A 21,862-nucleotide genomic window follows, 5' to 3' on the forward strand; every position below is an offset into this window, starting at 1 on the left:
AACAGATAAAAGCCAATAAATTACGCGTTAAACTGGTTACCGCTGACAATTCTCACAAAATAACCTAGAGTGTTGTTTAATTTACAAACAAATTAAATTGTGTACTCAGCAACAGCTAATGCATTTTATGTTGAGGTAACACAATCTGTATATATTAACTCTACTTATATTGAATGAACAGTAAACATTTGGCACCATTAAATTATGTTTATAAAATAACTATTAGATTTGTAGTACTGATGAAGTAAAAATTTGATTTACATTTTTATCTGAAAACATGTTTCTAAAACTACATTATACTGAAAACTACCTTTATCACACTCTGGACATTGCTTTGGAAGGTGTGTAGTCTGTCTTTGTAGGCTCTCCTCTGTTTATAGCCCTTCCAGGATGCCTGCACATATGGGTTAAAACAAGCCATAGATGATATACAAATATTAACTGTCAACTTTTCTGTAAAACCATATACAGAAAAGCCATTATTATAATTATAAACCATTAAATAATTTTAATAGTTATAAATATAATAAAAATAGTACAGTGAAAAATGTGTTATAAAGTGTATTCTGCATGATTTCAATTACCTGTAATTTGATTACGCTTGGCTCTTGTTGTGTTAAATATGCCAACCTCTCACTGTACGCTTTTCTCTGCAGATAGCCACGAGTTTGTGCTTGTAGCTGGATGATGAGTGGCTCATTGGCCAACCACATCTGTTCTCGGTTATACTCCCCTGTCACACTGCTCACAACACCCTGCGATATATAATAAAAATCATGAGTTAATATTGCTCTGGGAAACTGGCCTTTGTAAACACTCCAAACTGTTTTTGGACAAATGCTTCTTGTGAAATTGAAGGTGTTGATAGGGAAATCATCCCCTTTTCTAGTTACAACCTGGGCTCTTCTAGGAAGATTTACACTTGATGTTTACACCAGAAGAACATTTCTGTGACGATTTGACAGTTTTCAGGTACTGATGTTGAATGATTAGTCCTAGACTACAAATGCCACTTCCACATCTCAATTTTGGATGGCGTTTCTTTATAGCAAAGAAAGCATTTTCACTGCTCATCAAAACAGGGCTGGCCGATTCACACCATGCAATCCTACACTTGCTATTGGCATGGTGATTTTAAGGTCATGTCTAGAGTCCAATTTCAAATTATGCTCTTCTGTGGAGCATAGTGCAAGTTGTGTGTGGACTACAGATGTCCATATACACAATGGGGCACCTCATTAACTATAATGGATGTCTATGCATGAAACTGTATTTCATTCTATGTCATGTTTAAAAAAATCTTACATTTTCTGATGGCATATAGAAGTCCTACTGTAATAGCATCTACCTGAATGTCTTCTTTTGTGAGCTGTGTGCTGTCATGTACGAAGTCTTCAGGTTCTACCCATGTCCCTTCTTTGGTTTCCAGGTTGTAGAAATAGTCATACTTGTCCTTGATTCTGTGCTTCACCCACAAACTTTCAACATTCCCTGGGAAGGAGGCAAGAGAACCATGTACAGAGTTGTATTGTTGTAATGTTCAGCACAATGCAATTGCCAGAAAAAATCACAGAATTATTTCTGGTATATATATATTATTATTTATAAATAAAATGATATACAGGAGGTCCTCGGGTTACGTCAGTCTAGAGTTACGATGTTTCGTGGTAACGACACATCTCCCATTTACTGTATAAAGCCTTATTTCGACTAAAGTGGTTTTGCGTCGTAAACGTCGTAACGTGAACTTCGCGTTTGGTGTGCGCGACGGAAGAATACACGGTTACGCGGCTCGGGACCGAGGAGGATAGGTGTTAGGATAGGATAAGTGCTTACAGTATGTTATTTACGTACAGTATGTACGTATGTTCCAACTTACACCAAAAATCAGTTTACGACGCGACGTAGGAACGGATCAACGTCGTAAGTTGAGGACCCCCTGTATATCCATATAACAACATAGCATTAAATAAAATCCTTTTAAGGGTTAAATAATGCATACAATTACATTTATGAATTTTTTTTTATAAGATCAGTTCTCATGAGATGAAGTATCAAATTGCTTGGTAAGCCCTGAAAGAACCAGTTTAGGCCACAGAGAAAAGGCCCCCACTGTGGGCGAGGTTAAAATAGGTGTAGTACAGTGTCTTTGATACATGCAGTCTATCAGGGTCTGTATAATGGCGGCTTCATAAGGTAAAGAAGAATCACTGGTGAAAAAGAGTGATTGCTCCCTTACAATTTCTCATTTTAACTCTATAGTAAAATGAAGACACTTACCTTGCTGTGTGTGTTGATCCTGTAGCTGTGAGAGTCCCGTTTGGTAGATATTTCTACATTCATTCAGGACTCCTCTCAGTCCAGCATTAGGGTTCTGTAGAGTGATCAGAGTTTCCTCCGCATCTCCTGCAGATATTGCTTTGTTAATGTCCGCTACTGCCTCAGACACTTCAAAGAGACACAGCAGAGTTAGTTTAGAGTCATAAATTATTAACAGTTAGCAGTCAATTATTATTATCAATGATAACTATATCATAATGAATTTCAGCATTCTAATTATTCTTCACATGCAGCTCATTCAAAATAAGAGCTCCTAAACTTTTAATCTATGTTAGAAAATACAGAGGAGGTATGATATTATGACTTTAATTGGGTACTAAGGTATTATTTGCAGTCTCATTTATGAAATGAATGTCTAATATATAAACATTACATTACATTTTATTATTCAAAATATTAGCTGCCTTTTAGGCCCTTCAAATTTTCATGGGAATCAGCCCCACATTTTTTATATCAGTGAGGCCCTAATAAAAATACAACTTAAATAAATCAATCGCAAGATTCACAAGATTAAATGGAGGTTTCAAATAGCCAAACACAGTAGTGATTTAGAAACTAATATATAAATTAATATATTACATAGTCTCCATCATATCCTTTAAGATGTAGCCTTACATTTGAGAGCATCCTCCTGGTCCTGGTTTGCAGAATGGATTGCCTCCTGGATCTGATCCAGCCACAGTACTGCAGACTCATCACCTGATTTCTGCAAGAAAATAAAAAGCAATTCTGAGTTAATCAAAGAATTAACACACACACACAGCTATGTATATACTTATATACACTCCAGGTAGCAGAGCTCAGGTAAACAGAACACAAAAAAAATGTTTCCTTATTTTTAAAGTTTCTGGTTGTAACTCATGCAACACTGTCATTCTGAAAGTGTCCCAAAAGAGATTTTATTACGTCCCTTGGGCTAATTTTCCGGGCCCCAGAGCAGTGGTGTCTGGAGCCCTGCCCTGTGGGTGTCATTCATTGGAGTCACGGCGCAGGTCTGACTGGCTGAATAGCCTCAAGTGTGATATGTAAAAACACATGTGTTTAGTCTGGTACTTTCCTGGAACTCTAAAACTGAACTGTAATGACTGGAAGTGTTACACCATTTAAAACACACTCGGTTAAAAATTAAATAGCTCTGAATACTTTATCACAGGGGTGGACAATCTTATCCGCAAAGGGCCGGTATGGCTGCTGGTTTTTGTTTTAACCAAACAGGAGGTCACATGATCGGTTGTTTTACTGAGACCAACTAAATAAAGGACTGAAGTCAGGTGTGCTCTTGCCTGAATGGGCTAAAATCCAGCAGCCACACCGGCCCTTTGTGGATAAGATTTCCCACCCCTGGTTTATCAGGTCCAGCCGATTCGTAACCCCTTGCATATCTAAATTGGAAGAATACACTTTTCACTTCTCAAACTTGAGAAGAGGTTTATGTAGAGCTTCAGAAAAATACTCGCTGAGCAAAACTTTTAACATTGATCATAACTAATTCTAACAAATTATAAGAAGATTAAATATACACAAATAGACATATTCTGTGAGGAGTTTAGTGTGTTCTCCTCGTGTCTGCGTGGGTTTCCTCTGGGTGCTCCGGTTTCCTCCCACGGTTCAAAAACAAACACATGTTGGTAGGTGGACTGGCAAAAGTGTTCGTAGGTGTGACTGTGAGAGTGAATGTGTGTGTGTGCGTTGCCCTGTGAAGGACTGGCGCCCCCTCCAGGGTGTATTCCGGGTAGGCTCCGGACCCCCCCACAACCCTGAACTAGATAAGCGGTTACAGACAATGAATGAATGAATGAAAATAGATATATTTCACTACAAGGATTTATATTTAATGAAATTGACTTATTCCACTGTTAGATCATTTGGTTTGTTTCAAACATCATTTCCTGAGATAAGAACATTTCTCCAAATTAGCCAGCATTATCAGTCAGTATGTTTATCCAGATAAGATTACTTTAAACAAGTAAAATGTATAGTTTTTTTTATACTAAACGTAAGATGATATCAAGTGGCAAACCTTGAAATATCAAGTTTTATTCTTGAAATATCTTGGGCCGATTTACACACAATTACAACATCCAAGTCGGATAAGCATGTTAGTGAAAAGGAAACTGAAATAATCTGATACAGATGCCTCTCCCCTTCTGAGAAACCACAAGCATAGTCTGAGACTAGATCATCACCTATTTTTATTCTCTGCATAATATGACAAGCATAGAGCATCAAAAAGTAGAGGTCATTGAGGGGTGGGAGAGAAAAAAAACTACTGTAATTTTCACTCTGTTTACAGGGTAGCATTGTTCAAATGATGTAGAAAAACCAAATGGGGATAAATGCAGTTAATGAACAGAAATTAGTTCAAAAAACCTCAAAGACTTTCCTGTTCATTCATGTTTTCAACAGAAAACTTGGAAGAGTAATTGACTAGATGTGAGCTATGATTAATACAGTGACAAAAAGAAAAATGTAAAAAATTTAAATAAACACATCTAATGAAATATAACTGAGAATAAGAAGAACAAGAACAAGAACTAGAACAAACATGTAACTGGGAAAAGGAATGAACCACTTAACAGTGATCTCCACCCACAATGTTAATATGCTTCCTGACATGTTTAACACAGAGAGCAAAGAATTCAGAGCCCACTGACGACAAGCCTCAACAGGAAACAGGACAATCTACAAAGACTGCTATACCATACGGATTACTTGACCTTCACAAGACGTCTTTGGCATTTTCTTTATTCTTTCATTATTTTAATAACATCCTGGACCAGGATTATGGTTTCTTCCAAGAGAAAAATAATGTTTTATGGACAACTCTGAACACTAAGGAATAAAGAGGAGACAAAGATGTACAAACTTCTCCTGGTGCTCACGTATGTGTTGTTTGTACTCTCTGACTCACTTCATGCCAGACGTAAGTCATTTACTTTTTTTTTTTTTTTTAATCACCTACTTTTTTAAAAAATCACCCCCCCCCCCTTAAAAGAAATTCATTTTTTTAGAAGAAAAAAACTAAATTATTTCATTATTATAAAAAGTAAATAGTTAGCAAGAACCTAAACTGAGAAAAAACAAAACAACAATTAAACAATTCTTAGTAGGTATTAGCAATGATAGAAAAATCATATAGATACTGCCAGATCTTTTTTTTTTTTATGTTATCAGTATCAGACAGATGTTTAAATTTGCCTGATATCACACACCTACATTCCTAACATAAGTTCACTCACACCTACGGACACTTTTGAGCCGCCAATCCACCTACAACATGTATTTTGGGATTGTGGCAGGAAACCGGAGCACCTAGAGGAAACCATACCAACACAGCGAAAACACACCAAATTCCTCACTGACAGTCACCCAGAGTGGGACTCGAACCCACAACCTCCAGGTCCCTGGAGCTGTGTGATTGCGACACTAACCTGCTTTATAGCATTATAGCATAATACATGAGAAAAAAAATCATAAAACCTCACAGTTCAAAAATAATACATCCCTAGTTAGTCATATAAAAAAATATATTAATTTAATATTAGATAATGGTGTTTGAATTCTTGGGTAATTCCTGTATGTGTTTCATTTCAACAGATAATAAAACCAAAGTCAAAAAAGTCAAAAATGGAAGTCATCCAGATTTTCATCCAAAAACAATCAATGGAGAAAGAAAAAATAATGTATCAGTTTACAATATTTCTCAAGATTCCATCTCTCATGTTCTCATAATTCCATCTCCACCGAACATCTCCAGCAGTTATGGGATGAACTACACCACTGGGATCCTCAGCACCAGGATCATTCCAGCTGCTTATCTATTTGCTGTTCTGGTAGGAATCCCTTTAAACTGCCTGGTGCTGGCCTGTCTCACCGGTAAAACCAGGAGCTTATCAAGCGCAATCCTCTATTTAAGTCTTGCTGTTTCAGACCTTCTCCTGTTGCTGTCCCTTACTCTGAAAATTCACTACCATCTAAATGGCAATGACTGGATCTTTGGGGAAGTTGCCTGTAAACTGGTTACTGCTTGTTTTTATGGTAACATTTACTGTTCCATTCATGCCCACATGTGTATTAGTGTGCTGCGCTATTTGGCTGTGGTCCATCCGTTCCTCTACAGGGGCCTTTCCAAGAGGTCTTGCACTATTTGGGCTAGCCTGACTGTATGGGTGGTTTTTGCTACAGCCATGGCACCAGAACTCCTTGTTCGCCAAAGCTACTACATTGCCAACGTGGGCATCACCACATGCCATGATGTCCTGCCTTATAAAGAGAAGGAGTACAACCTCTTCATACCCTATAGACTGTCCCTTATTTGTCTAGGATTCATATTTCCATTTGGAGTTATTACATTCGCCTATGGATCGATTGTTTACCAGTTAAGGAGATCTTGCTGTGATTGGTCACATTACATCAAGGCAAGCACATTAGTGTTTGCAATCTTTTTAATGTGTTTCACTCCGTCAAACACAATCCACTTAATACACTATGTGAGAATGTACATAAGCTTTCAGGATGAATTCTATACTTACTTCAGCATAGCTGTATGTCTCTGCTGCTTTCACAGCTGTCTGGACCCCTTCCTCTCTTACTTTATCACAAAGACTACAAACTCCAGAGTGGAGTTTATCTCCTTAGCAAACATGTCCCCAAGAGCTTCAGCTACTGCCTAAATCAAAGGTGTCATGGGAAACGGGGTGTTTTGTTATCCTCAAGGAACTATGGCTGTTCTCCTTTGTCTAAAAAAGCCCAACAATGGTTAACGGATGTTATTGTTACACACCAGTACATCACTTGGAAAAAAGTGGCCATTAGTAAAGAAGAGCAACTTTATGTGTCTTGTTGAGGTGGCATTTTATACTTGTGTATATCTGTATTAATGAGCTGTAGCATCAAGTCATTCACAACGCCATACTGATTCAAATTCTGGAATAAACACTGCACTCTTCAGAATGTTTACACAATTACAGTAAATGGCCACATCTACGGATCTGGGGGGGAACTGCTGCTCTCTGTGGTTTGTTTACATTCAGAATCTTAACATGTTCAGAGTGGAACAGTATGATAAGGAAAAACAGACTGTTTATATATGGCTGACGTTCAACCCATTTGTACATTTTTATTCACTGTTTGAATGTGAATTGTTTAGTTTTGTAACACTTTTGGTATGTCTTGACTTTCATGTAGTTAGTAGTCTATATCACCTACCAACAGAGCAGGGATACATCGATATCCCCATTTCCTTTCATGCTTTTTTCTTTGTTTTTTTTTTTTTGTTTGTTTGTTTGTTTTTTACATTTGGAGGTCTTTTTGCTGTCTTAACAACTCTAGATACCGTTTCTCTACTGTGAGCAGAGAAGGTCTAGCATATAAGCATACTGGACAGAGATCCTTTTATTTGTTATTATTATTTATTTTTGTATTAAAATCTTGAATATAGTTGAAAAAACAGTTATTGAGACAGGAATTCGCTGTCAGAAAAATTGTGACTGTGTTTGTACCTTGTGCTTCTGTCACTAAACACTCTGAACAATCATTTTGTTTTGTTTTTTGTAAATGAGACTGCTAAAGTGATTACTAGCATTGCTTACTTACAGAGGTTGAACATGCTGTAACAAATATTAAGGTGCTTGGCTTGTTAAGAGCGTCCCAGACAAATTTGACTGACTTTAACCCGAGACATAAATCATCCTGGAACATGAATAGACAAGGCAGAGGAGCATTCTCCTTTATCAGGGATACAGCAAGGAAAAGTTCATTTACGGCTGAGGTGCCCTTGAGCAAGGCACCTAACCCGCAAAACTGCTCCCTGGTGGCCGAGGTGGTTGGCAGCCCCCTGCTCTGGTTGTGTGTGTTTTCACTGCCCCTAGTGTTTGTGAACAATTGCTCACTAGTGTGTGTTTGTGTGTTCACTACCACGGTTGGGTCAAATGCAGAGAAGTACTTTTCCTAAGGGGATCAATAAATGTATTTCTTCTTCTTCTTCTAAAGGTTATTAAAATGTTTTTAGGGTGTGTTCGTGTCTCGCGGCCAATGACCCAGGGTAGGCTCCACACCTACAGCTGCCCTGAACAGTATGACATGGTTAAAGAAAACGAACGAATTAATTAATTAATTAATTAATTAAATACATAATACAGTGAAACCTTGGCTTATGAGAGAATCAGTAAACAAATTTATTGAGATACAGGCTGTCACTCTGATTTTTTGCTTTATGATGTGAGCCAAGATATGAGTTACGAGGTTACGCCACCCGCCACTAGGTAGCCCAGTGAGCATTCAGTTCACTTGGTTATCTTGCTGTGCAAGCATCTCTGTTGTATCGCTGTTTTTGTAGCACTGTAGCATTAAGTGTGTATAGAGTAAGTTAAGTTAACTCCGCCAACCTCCTCCACCATCTTCATCTGATCTTCAAGGTAAATACACTTAATAGAACTAGTTATTTCTTTACATTCTCTTTTATTCATTCACTCATTCATTCATTGTCTGTAACCGCTTATCCAATTCTGGGCCTACCCACAAACATTGGGCACAAGGCAGGAACACACACTGGACTGTCACACACACACACACACATATATATATATATATATATACATACTTTTGAGTCACCAACTGCCTACCTACATGTGTTTTTTGGACCGTGGGAGGAAACTGGAAAACCCGGAAGAAATTGGAGCACCCGGAGGATACCCACACGGACACAGGGAGGACACACCAAACTCCTCACAGACAGTCACCCGGAGCAGGACTTGAACCCACAACCTCCAGGACCCTGGAGCTGTGTGACTGTGACACTACCTAGTGTACCACCGTGCTGTTAATCCTCTTTTATTATGTTTTATATATATATATATATATATATACACATTATTCGTTATTTAAAATAAATTTTTCTTATTTAAAAACACATTAAAAAATTGACGTTTTTTTGTGGGGCTAGGATGGATTAATAGCATTTTAACTCATATTAATGGGGAAATTTAATTTGATATATGAGCAAACTGAGTTACGAGCTCAGTCACAGAACGAATTAAGCTCGTAAATCAAGGTATCACTGTACATTCATATTAGTGATAAACTAAAGTTATTGAACTGCAGTGTTTCTCTGGCATTATATTTATGGCATTTGGCAGACCCTCTTATACAGAGCAATTCAAACTATATTCTGTGATATTACAAATTCAGGCCAGTGTAGTCTTAGGGGTTTTTATTGGTAAAACATGGGGATTCTGCCTGAGCTGAGAATAAAAGCCTAGGTAATGCTATGCTAAGTCTACACCAATCACAACGCAAAACAAAAAGGTCAGGTCAAATCTGAAATAGGAATAATGATTAGATAGACATATTACAGGCGAATATGCCAGTACCTTGCAGATAAGTTCTTTGGTGTGTAGCAGTGCATCATGGTAGTGTTTGGCTGTGTCTGGATTAACTCCCTGTATTTTGGCTGTGGGAAGGAGCAGAGCAGCGAGAGTTTTCTCTGGATCTCCGGAGTTCAGGGCCTCATTGATCTCAGCAATGGCAATGACCCCTGCAGAGAAGTGCACCAGAAATTAACACATTGTATCCAGGGTCTTATTCAAGTATATAAAACAAAACACACAACAATAGAGAAACCCTTACGTTCATGCTCCTCGTTAACTTGAAAGTTGACAGAATCAATGCATTTCTGAACGTCATTCCATGAGAGGAACTCCTGTCCACGAGCAAGAGATTCTGCTCTAAGGCTTATTAACGTGTCTGCATATCTGTAAAGGGAAAAAAGGGGATACCTTCCCATTATTGAACTGGACTGATGAAATTCAGTCCAGATGCAGTTCAGCACTTCTAATCTGAACAACACTGGCCCAAGCTCTATTTACCTTCAGTGACTTAAGCCCTATTTGGACAAGGTAAGTTGTACATCTGGAGATGGATTAATGTAAATAGTATCAGAGAATATCTGGATTCAGTACTGTCTGTGAGTCACATGGTCTGTAAATATTCCAGTACCATTTACCTACTATAAAATGAGTCAAAGACTGCTCTATGGAGTGACACTTCAGTTTCAGCTTACTAGTATAGTGATATCAGTTATAGTGATTCATGTTAGAATCATCCTCATGTCTTCAACCATGACAGGTTTTTGTGTGACAGCACCATGTTAGTCATGTAGCCACCCCCATCTTGGTCATTTATAAATTACCCTTGGAAATCAGCCATAAGTGTTACAGAAATGCAATTCTGAAACACTAATCCCAAACAGGGCTAAGTAAGTGGGATGTGTTCACCAGGCTCCTGTTTCCCCATTACCTCTGCATGTTGTCATGGTCGATGTTGCTGAAACGTAGAGGAGAGTCACAAAGCTGCTCAGTGACTGCCACAGAGTCCTTGGTGTCAAGCACCTCATTTAACACAACTACTGCCGACAACATCTCCACCGCAACACACAGCTCTTCATGGCTCAGGCCTGCCTTTTTCTGAGACAAAAACCATTATCAATATGGCAGTCAAAAATCAAGCAAATATTGAAAGAGAAATCAAGAGTTTAGAATTCAATGCAATAGTAATTAATTTTCCAATAAACCTTCACTTATACTGAAATTTGATTTTAAAAATGAAAGAACCAAACCTGAATTAATATTTATTTACAGTCAATCATATAAATAATTAATATAATTAAAAACATTCTTATATACACTTACAGCCTGGCAAAAGGGCTACTCAAGAAAAGGAGAGGATTTAAGAGGAAATATATAAATTTTAAATATATAAATTTTAAACATTTGATGTATTAGATTCATTTTAATCTGTCAAAAACCAATTAGATTTGTTTATTGGCTCAAGTATTACTAAATACTGACTGACATGAGAGTTGTTTATAGCAACATAATTATTGTCTATAATACATTTATGAATATGTCAGATTCCAATTATTAAATTTGCATCGAAATTAGCTACATTTGTATCACAATACATTTCCTAGTTACAGTCAATACAATATAATTCCAACATTGATATGAACAACATAAAAGCCACAAAACAAATGCAAAAAACAAACAAGAAATATGACATAACAATCAAGCATAAATCTCTTGGCTTTGTCGATATTAATATTTTTAAACAGACTTTAAAATTGAGTGCAATTAACCAACAGATGTGCCCTATAACGAACGTCAATCTGTGACAGATGCTGTAAATAAAGAATATTAATTTTTTTTTTAAATGTGTTTAAAAATCATATAAATCATATAATTGTTACTGAAACAATTTATGGTGTGGTATATACTGATATGGAATTATTGTCCAGCCCTAGTGCTTAGTTAATATATTCATTATTGTATCTGTTCTTTCATCCATTCCATCCTCATGATTTTATTTTTGTTTAAAATTTTGACTTAAGATATCTGACCAGCTGTGATTCTTAGAGCTGACCTGAGAGCCGTTCTGAAGGCTGAAGAGTTCAGACTGGTACAGATTGGCAGCGTTGGGGTAGACGATGGGCAGCTGGGCCTCAGGATTCAGGAGCTCATCTACGGTTTCTTCTGGCACACCACGACGTATTGCAGCATTGATAGCATCCACAGCATCTGCCTCTGTGTTAATGACACACATTGCATTAATTAATGATGGATCACAATCAGTTCAGTATTCTGTCAACATTTTAACATTTTAAATTTTCTTCTTTTTAAGATATCATATTCACCTTTACCACCTTAAGTATCAGTGGAAGGAAAACAAGATCAGATATTTACTAGTAGCAGGCTTAATGTTTTCAGTGGTAAAATATATGGCCGAGTTTGTGGATATATTCAGGCATGTATTGTACATACGAAGAACCATTTACCTAAAAGATAATTTGACATTTTGCTTTATTATTAATTATATAACGCAGTTATTCATTATTTTTATTAATGAATTCATTCTTGAATTGTCTGTAACTGCCTGTCCAGGTCAGGTTCACGGTGAGTCTGAAGCCTACCCGTAATCACTGGGTGCAAGTCAGAAACACACCCTGGAGGGGGCGCAAGTCCTTCACAGGGCGACAAACACGCACACACATTCACTCTCACTCACACCTACGGACACTTTAGAGTCGCCAATCCACCTACCAATGTGTGTTTTTGGACTGTGGGAGGAAACCGGAGCACCTGGAGGAAACCCACGCAGACACAGGGAGAACACACCACACTCCTCACAGACAGTCACCCGGAGGAAACCCACACAGACACAGGGTGAACACACCACACTCCTCACAGACAGTCATCCGGAGGAAACCCACGCAGACACAGGGAGAACACACCACACTCCTCACAGACAGTCACCTGGAGCGGGACTCGAACCCACAACCTCCAGGTCCCTGGAGCTGTGTGACACTACCTGCCACCCTTAATTAATTTTATACTATTCTTAAATATTGTCTTTAACAATGTTAAAATTTACAATAAGATCAACAGCATGAAATAAGCAATAAACATCAAAAGTAACAGAAATGTTAATTGTGGTAAAATAGCAGGCTCCAGTTTCATGTTTGCCAGTTCTTGTTTCTATTGCTTTGCTATGCAACGCCTCATTACACATAGACATGTGTTCACCTGCAATTTTTGAGCATTTAATTTATATTAAGATTTATTTTCCACATTCTTCTTCACACAGAACATTCCTCTGTTCAGAGAGGATAAACAGATACAGGCTAAGCATTTCTCAAAAGCAGATCACTAAAAACACACAGTGAAACACATTAGAATCTTTTTCCTTTAGGAGATACAGTACTAGTCAAATGTTTGGACACGCCCACTCAGGGAGAGTTTCCTTTGTTTTGGGGTATTTTCCACAAATTGTGAATGTACAGTACCAGTCAAAAGTTTGGACATCTTCTCATTCAATGGTTTTTCTATACTTTTTATTATTTTCTACATTGTAAATGAATATGGAAGACATTAAACCTATGAAGCAACACATGGATTATGCAGTAAACAAAAAAAATTGTTAAACAAACCAGAATTTGTTTAGAATTTGTTTAGATTCTTCAAAGTAGCTCCCTTTTGCTTTGCACACTCTCTGCTTTCTCTCAATCAGCTTCATGAGGTCGTAACCTGGAATGGTTTTCAGTGAACAGCTGTGGCCTCATCAAGCTTTCTTAATGTGTTTGAGACCATAACTTGGGTTGTGTAGAGGTAGGGGCTGGTACACAGTTGTATACAGTGAATAGCCCTGTTCCACCAACGACTAATGAGAAGATGTGTCCAAACTGTTGACTGGTACTCCATGTGTGAGCAGCAAGAGATTTCAAGTAGCTCCTTTGTCTTTTCTCGTTCCTCTTTTTCTATTGCAGTTACAGAGATCATCTTTGATTTTTCTTTATTGTGAGAGTGTTTAAGGTAAATACTTCGTTTCTCTGCTTCAGCAAAGTCATTGCAAGAGCTGACGACTCTCTGAATCTCGTCCTTCTCCAACAGAGCTGATGCAAGGCCAACATCCTGCAGACAGAGACAGCCATTTTAACACGCTCCTGAGAGTGACAAACCAAATGCTGTACTGATGTGATTACTAATCATATTTAGTATAAATTTATCTGTGCAGTTTAATCAGACATTAATATACTTGAATGTACATGATCATAACTTTTTCAGACTAAACAGATTACACAATTTCACTGACCAAACATACGTGTTTGTGCTGTTGCCAAGACCGAAACGACAAAATAAGAGTTGCATCTGGTTAAGACCATATCAACAGGGAAAGAATATTTAATATAATACTCACTCCAACACTTAATAAATATTTTAATAGAACAGAGGCTTTGGGAAACCCAGGCTTTATAGTTTTGGTGTGAAAGGTTAAGTTGAGTTTGGTGTATAATACCTTGGAAGTGAATAATTACTTGTGCTATATTTGGGTATGGATGTAGAGGGCACTGAGTTTCACTACTTTCCTCTGCTCAGCAAACCCACCTTAGCTTTGTTTTCCCTGTACGAAGTGAAATGTTCCAGGTACCACTGAGAGTTGGCATCTAAGACTCCCACAATGCCCAGAGCTGGTAACCTTAGTCCAGACAAGAGAGCAATTTTATCCTGGTCATCAAGGGCCTGGTTCACTTTCTGTGTGGCTATAAGTGCTGTAGAGAGAAAGACGATAGCACTATATATCATTATTGTCAATACAGAGTAATATATTATGTTTCCAGACATAAAAGAATGCAAGTTTGGTATTTAACATGAAATTCTTAGTTGATTTTTTGAAGAAATCTCTGGAAACTCTGGGTCAGATCTAACAAGGTAAGTACAAAAAACATGTTGATGTGGCGTCACTATTATGGTGTAATTATTGTGAACAATATGCTGATGTTAGTTTATTTCACACTACAATTTTCTGACCTTTGAGTGAGACAACGGTATTTAGTAAGTTCACAAGGCAGAGAAAGTGTCTCATAGACATTTACATAAACAGATGTTACACAACAGATGTTGTCGGGTCTATAATTACACTGAGTCTTATTTAAACCTGTAGCTTGGTGTCAAAAAGTTAGTACACCAGAACAGAATTGTGCCAAAGCAATATTGGAACAGTTTGCCAAGATTCCTCACTCACTGTTGACCACATCCACACAGCCCTGGATCTCCTGCTGGGTCAGTAACTCTTCATACACATCTCTCTCTTCACTTGCAATGGAAGACCTCTGGACACACACAGACACAGAGGTAAATGAAAATTGGCAGGCCAAAAGAACTTTAAGAACTTAATAACAATACAATTGTTCATCTTGCAGTTCATAATGCGTTCACATACTTTCAAGTACTTTCACACTTGTGGACATAAAGGACATTTTGCCTAATGTCAGCTGTAAGCTGCATCCCGCTAATCAGGATATGTTCTACTCAAGTTAGCAAAGTCAAAATAAAATGGGACAAAGCTTTTGAGAGGGGGCTGTGTTATTTCTAGGTCTATATCTTGCTGATTTTGCAGATGCTGGGATGCTTGACCTTGTGGGAGGCTCTGGGGAGAAGTGTAAACCTAAATGAACTGCTTTGTACATACCTTTGGGTAAATCTGCTTTGCTTGCCTTTTTTGCAACATATACACAGGTTCTCTAGTAATTCTCAGTGTGGTGCAACCATGAATAATTCTTTCTGTGTGCATTATTGCTTAGCCCCTGCACACAAAGATCAGAGATTCAATTTCTGTTGTGTTGTATGCAGCTGTGCAGTTTCCAGTGATCTGCCCTTGGGTCTTGTGAGGGAGTATGGGAATTATTTTAATTACCTAGTTCATATTTTAGCTACTGCAGCAAAAACAAAAACAAAACATTAAAATGTTAGGAAAGAGTTAGGAATAAAAAAGATTTTTAATAAAAGAAATATTCATGAACGCATTGGTTAAAATATTGGTGTATAAATAATATGACAATTAGGGCTGTCACTATTAACATTTTAATAGCATATTAAACGGCTCTTAAAGCAATACTTCTGACATCTAAAGGAGAATAATTGTGGTAATCTCTGAATAAATAAGCAAGCAGCAAACCAACAAAAGGACTCTCCATTGTACAAGGATCCATAAGCTGTGTGAGTGATAATGAGAGGCTACAGGAACCGATTACATCTACTACAGTCAACCCTCTGTAATTGTGTGAGTGTTAACTGCCACGGAAGGGTGAAATTTGACTCCGCATTTAACTGATTCACTGATGCACTAGTGAACTACAGAAACATAAACTTTATTAAGGTATTACAAACAATCGAATGGTGATATAACACATTTCGGAAAGTCGTGCCTAAGTTATACAATGCTATTATACAATTCTGTTTCATATAAGGGATGTGGTATCCAATGTGAAAGCCCACATAAGGGGGCTGAGAGTATATAAACTCATTGCCATCAACATTCAGCCACTGATGCTCTCACTGGATATCAGTGCTGTGCCCAAACTTTGGGAAATGAATGTTGCTGAATTCTTCAAACTATCCATCTATCCATTATCTGTAAGCGCTTATCCAGTTCAGGGTCGCGGTGGGTCCAGACCTGTCACAAGGCAGGAATACACCCTGGAGGGGGCGCCAGTCCTTCACAGGGCAACACACATTCACTCACACACTTACGGTCACGTTTGAGTCGCCAATCCACCTACCAACGTGTGTTTTTGGACTGTGGGAGGAAACCGGAGCACCCGGAGGAAACCCACGCGGACACGGGGAGAACACACCAACTCCTCACAGACAGTCACCCGGAGTGGGAATTGAACCCACAACCTCCAGGTCCCTGGAGCTGTGTGACTGTAACACTACCTGCTGCGCCACCGTGCCGCCCCATTCTTGAAACTAATGAATGCATAATAATAAGCATCAAAGAAATGTCTTTTTTGTGAGGACAATTCGAGCAAATATGACCAATGCGATGGATCATGAATCATGACAAATAAGAAAGCAATTAATCACAATAAATTATTTTATTGGTATGACAGCTCTAGTAGAAATTTAACTGCAGAAGAAATATTTTGTCCATATTGTACTGCACTATTTGCTCAAATTAAACACTTTAAACACACAGGAAAGTCCTGTCCATCTGTTAAAAATAGTGTTGCCGATGTGTCATAAACTGGTTCCCAGTGGATAAAGTGCTGCCATCTGTGATGTTACAGCCTGAACTAAATAAAGCAACTTATGACTTCCTCCATGCAGGAGTTTTCCTGCAGTTATGATAAGCAGCTGTGGTGCACAGAATGAAAACACAGGAAATGCGTAAAACTCTTCCACTGTTACTCATGTATACAAGTTTAGACACTTTGTCAATTTCACCACGTACAACATGTAGACAAGCATCACGTGACTCACTCGTCCAGAGGCCAGGGCCTGTTTTCTCCTCTTAGCCTGGCTCAAAGTGTCCTGGTAATCATTGGCCAACTCCTTACTGGTGTTCCTCAGCAAGGCGTTTGGATTCTGCAGAGCAGCCAAGGTGCCCTCAGCCTGGCCTTTGTCTACAGCTTCATTAATGGCAATTACAGCAGCATGCACTATAAGAAAAACACACAGATTATAGGTGCCAGAAATGAGAAAACGCACTCACTTCTTCCATTATTAATGCCTTAATTATTAAGGTACTATTATTTTTATGATAATGAAATCAAATCATTCAGCACATGTTTCTGAGAAACTTTACTCACATGCAGCTTCATCCACTGACAGTTCATTGGCCAAGATGCCACCAATTTTGCTGAAGGCTGGCATCTGTATACCATATTTCTCCAGCTCTTTCCTCATGTTACTGATCTGCTCCTCTGGGGAGAGGGAATATTATATCTGAATATTTTGGTTCATTTCAAACAATACATGTTTCACATATTTATTTGACCAAGCCTTTCATAAGCACAGGATACTAAAATTGAAATTACATTCAGTTTCATTTGTGTTAGTGATATATATGGTCATTCATTATCATTGCTGGCACTTTGAAGAAAATCACATCATATACAGGAGTTAGACAATGAAACTGAAACACCTGTCATTGTAGTGTGGGAGGTTTCATGGCTAAATTGGAGCAGCCTGGTGGCCAATCTTCATTAATTGCACATTGCACCAGTAAGACCATGTGCATCCAATGGTTCAAACATTGTGTCCTGAAGGCGGTGCTGTGTATCAGGACGACAATGCCCCAATACACACAGCAAGACTGGTGAAAGATTGGTTTGATGAACATGAAAGTGAAGTTGAACATCTCCCATGGCCTGCACAGTCACCAGATCTAAATATTATTGAGCCACTTTGGGGTGTTTTGGAGGAGCGAGTCAGGAAACGTTTTCCTCCACCAGCATCACGTAGAGACCTGGCCACTATTCTGCAAGAAGAATGGCTTCAAATCCCTCTGACCACTGTGCAGGACTTGTATATGTCATTCCCAAGACAAACTGACGCTGTATTGGCCGCAAAAGGAGGCCCTACACCATACTAATAAATTATTGTGGTCTAAAACCAGGTGTTTCACTTTCATTGTCCAACCCCTGTATGCATTTTATCAAAGAAATATGTGTTTACATGTTTGGTTTTTCTCTGCTGCACATTATGAAGGCTTGACATGGGGACATTTTCATGATGGCCTGAGATTAGGAGGTTTATACTCCATTAAAGTGTGTTGACAATGGAGTAGTTACGAGAGATGAGGGAAAACACTATATCACTGCCTGTGGTATGTTTTATATTACAATTAATGCAAGCCCAGCTAGTAATTACCTGCCACTACTGCATGCTATAGCTCATTAATCAAATACAAAGCTCTGCCTGCTGAGTCTTCAGAGAATGTGTTGTTGTCATTTACACCACTTGTGGGAGCAGTTTTTATGCTGTGGTTATGAACACCTTCCACATGCTTCCACATCCAATCTTTAACAACAAATGCCATGTGCAGAACTGATAGAAGAAATCATCTTGGCAGCTTACAGCTATTAGTTTCAGCATGAACAGTAAAGAATAGTAAAGAGACGTCATAACGTTAATGCAAGATTGAATGAATGAAAAAGTTATCAATCAGAACTGTTGTTACACAAGTTTACAATGAAGATGTTTCAATGCTTTACAATTCAAATTGAGAGGGAAATCTTGTTTAAATACCTGTGAAGTCCACTTTTCCCAACAAGTCTTGAATTTGTGGAGCAATACCCAATTTGTAGAGATACAAACTGCAAAAAAAAAAAACAAAGAGAAAAAAAAAAAATCAAATGATTCTTTTTGTCACATCATTAGTGAATTATGATGGCAGTCATAAATATTTCTCAAGACTTTATCTTCCACAAAAGCGATCAAGAGAAGTATTTCTCAATTAAAGTCTTGTTTATCTTTCCATATATATGTATGTGTGTGTGTATGTATGTGTGTGTGTGTGTGTGTGGTGTCAGGTCATTTGAATTGATTTTCCATAAAAAAATCAGTCCGCGTGGGTTTCCTCCCACAGTCCAAAAACACACGTTGGTAAGTGGATTGGCGACTCAAAAGTGTCCGTGTGTGTGAGTGAATGTGTGTGTGTCTGTGTTGCCCTGTGAAGGACTGGCGCCCCCTCCAGGGTGTATTCCCGCCTTGCGCCCAATGATTCCAGGTAGGCTCTGGACCCTCCATGACCCTGAATTGGATAAGCGGTTACAGATAATGAATGGATGGATTGATGTGTTCAGATGAAGTCTAAGCAGGCCTTCTACGTCTGCACAAATATGCTTTAAGCTTTGCTATGTCTTAAGGTTTTTTTCTTTAAACACTGAATGCTTAGGACTGTATTTGTTCTGTAAGGTACAGTTTGTATTTGATTTTATTTTTGTTTAGTTTTTTTCTGGATGTAGATTGATTTATTCATTCATTAATTTCAATACCAACTTCTAAGTGGTTGATTCTGAACTGATTTCCCACAGATTTTAGCCTCTTGATCTATTGTTATTCACCCTGTCTACGACATTGATCAAGCTGTAACATTGGCACTCCTGTATGTATGAATGTATGAATATGAATAAGTAACAGAGACCTATGGGTTTCCTGTATTAGAAAAACAAATGTTTAAATATTTTTAAAAGCATTAGCAAAATTCTGACTCAATGTCATTATCAGTACATGATTAATCCACACATTTTTTGGATATTATGGCCTTGCAAATACTAGATCTAATGCAGATTCTTGTTATATTTTTTTTAGAAGCTAATAAATAGTGGCCCCCTCCAGGGTGTATTCCCGCCTTGTGCCCAATGATTCCAGGTAGGCTCTGGACCCACCACGACCCTGAACTGGATAAGGGTTACAGATAATGAATGAATGAATGAATAATAAATACTGTAAATGTCTATGGTGTGAAACCTATGTTTTAAGGTTAAAAACATATTGTGTAGAAGTAATTTAAGAACGGCAGTGTCAATGTTTAACTAATTTCTTTCTTTTTATTGCTGTTAAACACGAATAAAGAATAATTTCACTGAGGGATATTTTTAAGTGGAAAAACATTCTGGCCAAAAAATTGATACATTTTGTGTTTTTTTTTTTGTTTTTTTTTTTGTTTTGTTTTTTACATTGTAATGTTCTTTAAGTATGTTGTGGGCAGCTGTATTATCTACAGAAACACAGCTAGAGTAATAGATAATATAGATAAGATATGACTCAGATATGTGTCAGGGACACTCATATTGGAACATCTGTTTGCAACAGTGTAATGCCTCGCTTCCTTACACTAGAGGTCAGTATGCGATAGCTCCAGTCTTCTCTACAGAACCACAGTCTAATGCAGCAGTTAAACTGAATGAAAGTTGTGGAGGCCTGTTACAGGTGTCTGGAAACTCCATTAAACTTTAATCTACTGGCTGATGGGGGATAAGTAGGTCATTAATTATTGAAATGTTCAGTGTATTGTGTACCTGTGTATTGTGGGCGTATGTGTGTGTGTGTGTTTACGTGTGTGTACCTGGATGAGTGTGGGAGATAAGCTTGCATGCTTCCTTCACCTTTGACCACTCAAAGACAAAAGATCTCAGCATGAGAATAAGAGGTTTCTCAACTTTGTTCTCCTTTCTTCAGGTGGACCGAAAGCCAGTGTTTTTAACCTCTGGCAGCTTTACAACCGCTTTACAGCATTTCACTGGTTTACAGCCTCAGTACTTCCATAGAAACTGTGGGCACTTCCGGAGACAGGTTTAATAATAATAATAATACTATTTTTCTCAAGTTGAAATTCTCCAAGCAGTTAAGCTCAATATCTAATGTTCAATCTAGAACATACTGCCATTAACTTTATACATATACATGTTGCTACAAAATAACTGAAGAATTATTTAAGGTTTTCTTTGAAACATGAATTGCTGTAGAAACTAGTGTAAATAGAGTGGAGTGATGAATGATGATTAGTTGGTGGGACTGCATTATCATGGGCATTTCCCATGATGATGTCTTCAATTACACTGTAAAACGGTGAGCTCAGAATGAAGTGCTGTCTGGCTTTACATGTCTCACATGTTCTAGCGTTCTCCCTCAGTTTGATAGCACTGTGTGGATGGGGAATTCTAGCGGCCAGCTAACAAGTGGGGGGTTGCGGTAAAATGGGGGAGGTAACTGGGTAAGGCAACAACATTTTACAATATGTCTTTTGGCCAGCAAGACCAGTGCACACATTTACACAATTTCAAACAATTCCTCAATGAACAGGTGAAAATAAAATCTCTGCAAAGGAGGTTCTTTTAGGGCTTTTCTCTTGCTATCGTCTCAAGGCTGTTTAGCTCAACTAAGAGACTAAGGGTTGACCGTAGGGGTCAGGAAGGAAGCGCATGTGTGAGGGAGAGAGAGGAAATCAGGCAGCCCACACAGACTGAGAGAGGGAGGGAGAGGGAGTGAGGGAGAGAGGGAGCAAGCGAGCGAGCGAGAGGGAGAGAGAGAGAGAGAGACAGAAAGAAAGAGAGCAGGAAAAGCATCATAAAATATTTACTACAGCCAGAGAGCCCTTCCTGTTATCAGTTGCTTAACACATTGACAGGTATTTGTGAATTCCACTCGTCTGGACATAGAACGAAGGACATTCCAGGTTGACC

General features: G+C 38.2%; 2 protein-coding genes across 2 annotated transcripts in view; one reads left to right on the forward strand and one right to left on the reverse strand.

Annotated features, from left to right (window-relative positions):
- LOC136678233 (ras GTPase-activating-like protein IQGAP2) overlaps positions 1–21,862 on the reverse strand; it is a 66,495-nt gene that overhangs the window by 16,463 nt on the left and 28,170 nt on the right. Inside the window, exons 6-20 of the mRNA XM_066656200.1 lie at positions 18,924–18,991; positions 17,483–17,596; positions 17,154–17,332; positions 14,914–15,001; positions 14,277–14,440; positions 13,712–13,802; positions 11,758–11,918; positions 10,636–10,802; positions 9,967–10,091; positions 9,711–9,874; positions 2,956–3,046; positions 2,281–2,448; positions 1,349–1,491; positions 585–755; positions 311–394 (exon numbers count right to left, since the gene is read on the reverse strand). Of these exons, the coding sequence (XP_066512297.1) occupies positions 311–394; positions 585–755; positions 1,349–1,491; positions 2,281–2,448; positions 2,956–3,046; positions 9,711–9,874; positions 9,967–10,091; positions 10,636–10,802; positions 11,758–11,918; positions 13,712–13,802; positions 14,277–14,440; positions 14,914–15,001; positions 17,154–17,332; positions 17,483–17,596; positions 18,924–18,991 (1,978 nt within the window). The remainder of the gene's footprint in view (positions 1–310; positions 395–584; positions 756–1,348; positions 1,492–2,280; positions 2,449–2,955; positions 3,047–9,710; positions 9,875–9,966; positions 10,092–10,635; positions 10,803–11,757; positions 11,919–13,711; positions 13,803–14,276; positions 14,441–14,913; positions 15,002–17,153; positions 17,333–17,482; positions 17,597–18,923; positions 18,992–21,862) is intronic.
- Positions 5,197–8,435, forward strand: LOC136677806 (proteinase-activated receptor 3-like). The gene is made up of 2 exons (XM_066655455.1): positions 5,197–5,263; positions 5,938–8,435. The coding sequence occupies exons 1-2, from the start codon at positions 5,197–5,199 to the stop codon at positions 7,011–7,013; spliced, it is 1,143 nt and encodes a 380-aa protein (XP_066511552.1). The 3' UTR covers positions 7,014–8,435.

This window comes from Hoplias malabaricus, chromosome Y, assembly GCF_029633855.1.
Source record: "Hoplias malabaricus isolate fHopMal1 chromosome Y, fHopMal1.hap1, whole genome shotgun sequence".
In the NCBI taxonomy this organism is placed as follows: domain Eukaryota; kingdom Metazoa; phylum Chordata; class Actinopteri; order Characiformes; family Erythrinidae; genus Hoplias; species Hoplias malabaricus.

Excerpts from the sequence above, each read along its gene's own strand:
- LOC136677806 (XM_066655455.1), top strand. The coding sequence starts at position 5,197 with ATGTACAAACTTCTCCTGGTGCTCACGTATGTGTTGTTTGTACTCTCT. Across the intron at positions 5,264-5,937 it reads TGACTCACTTCATGCCAGAC|ATAATAAAACCAAAGTCAAA; the intron begins GTAAGTCATTTA and ends TCATTTCAACAG.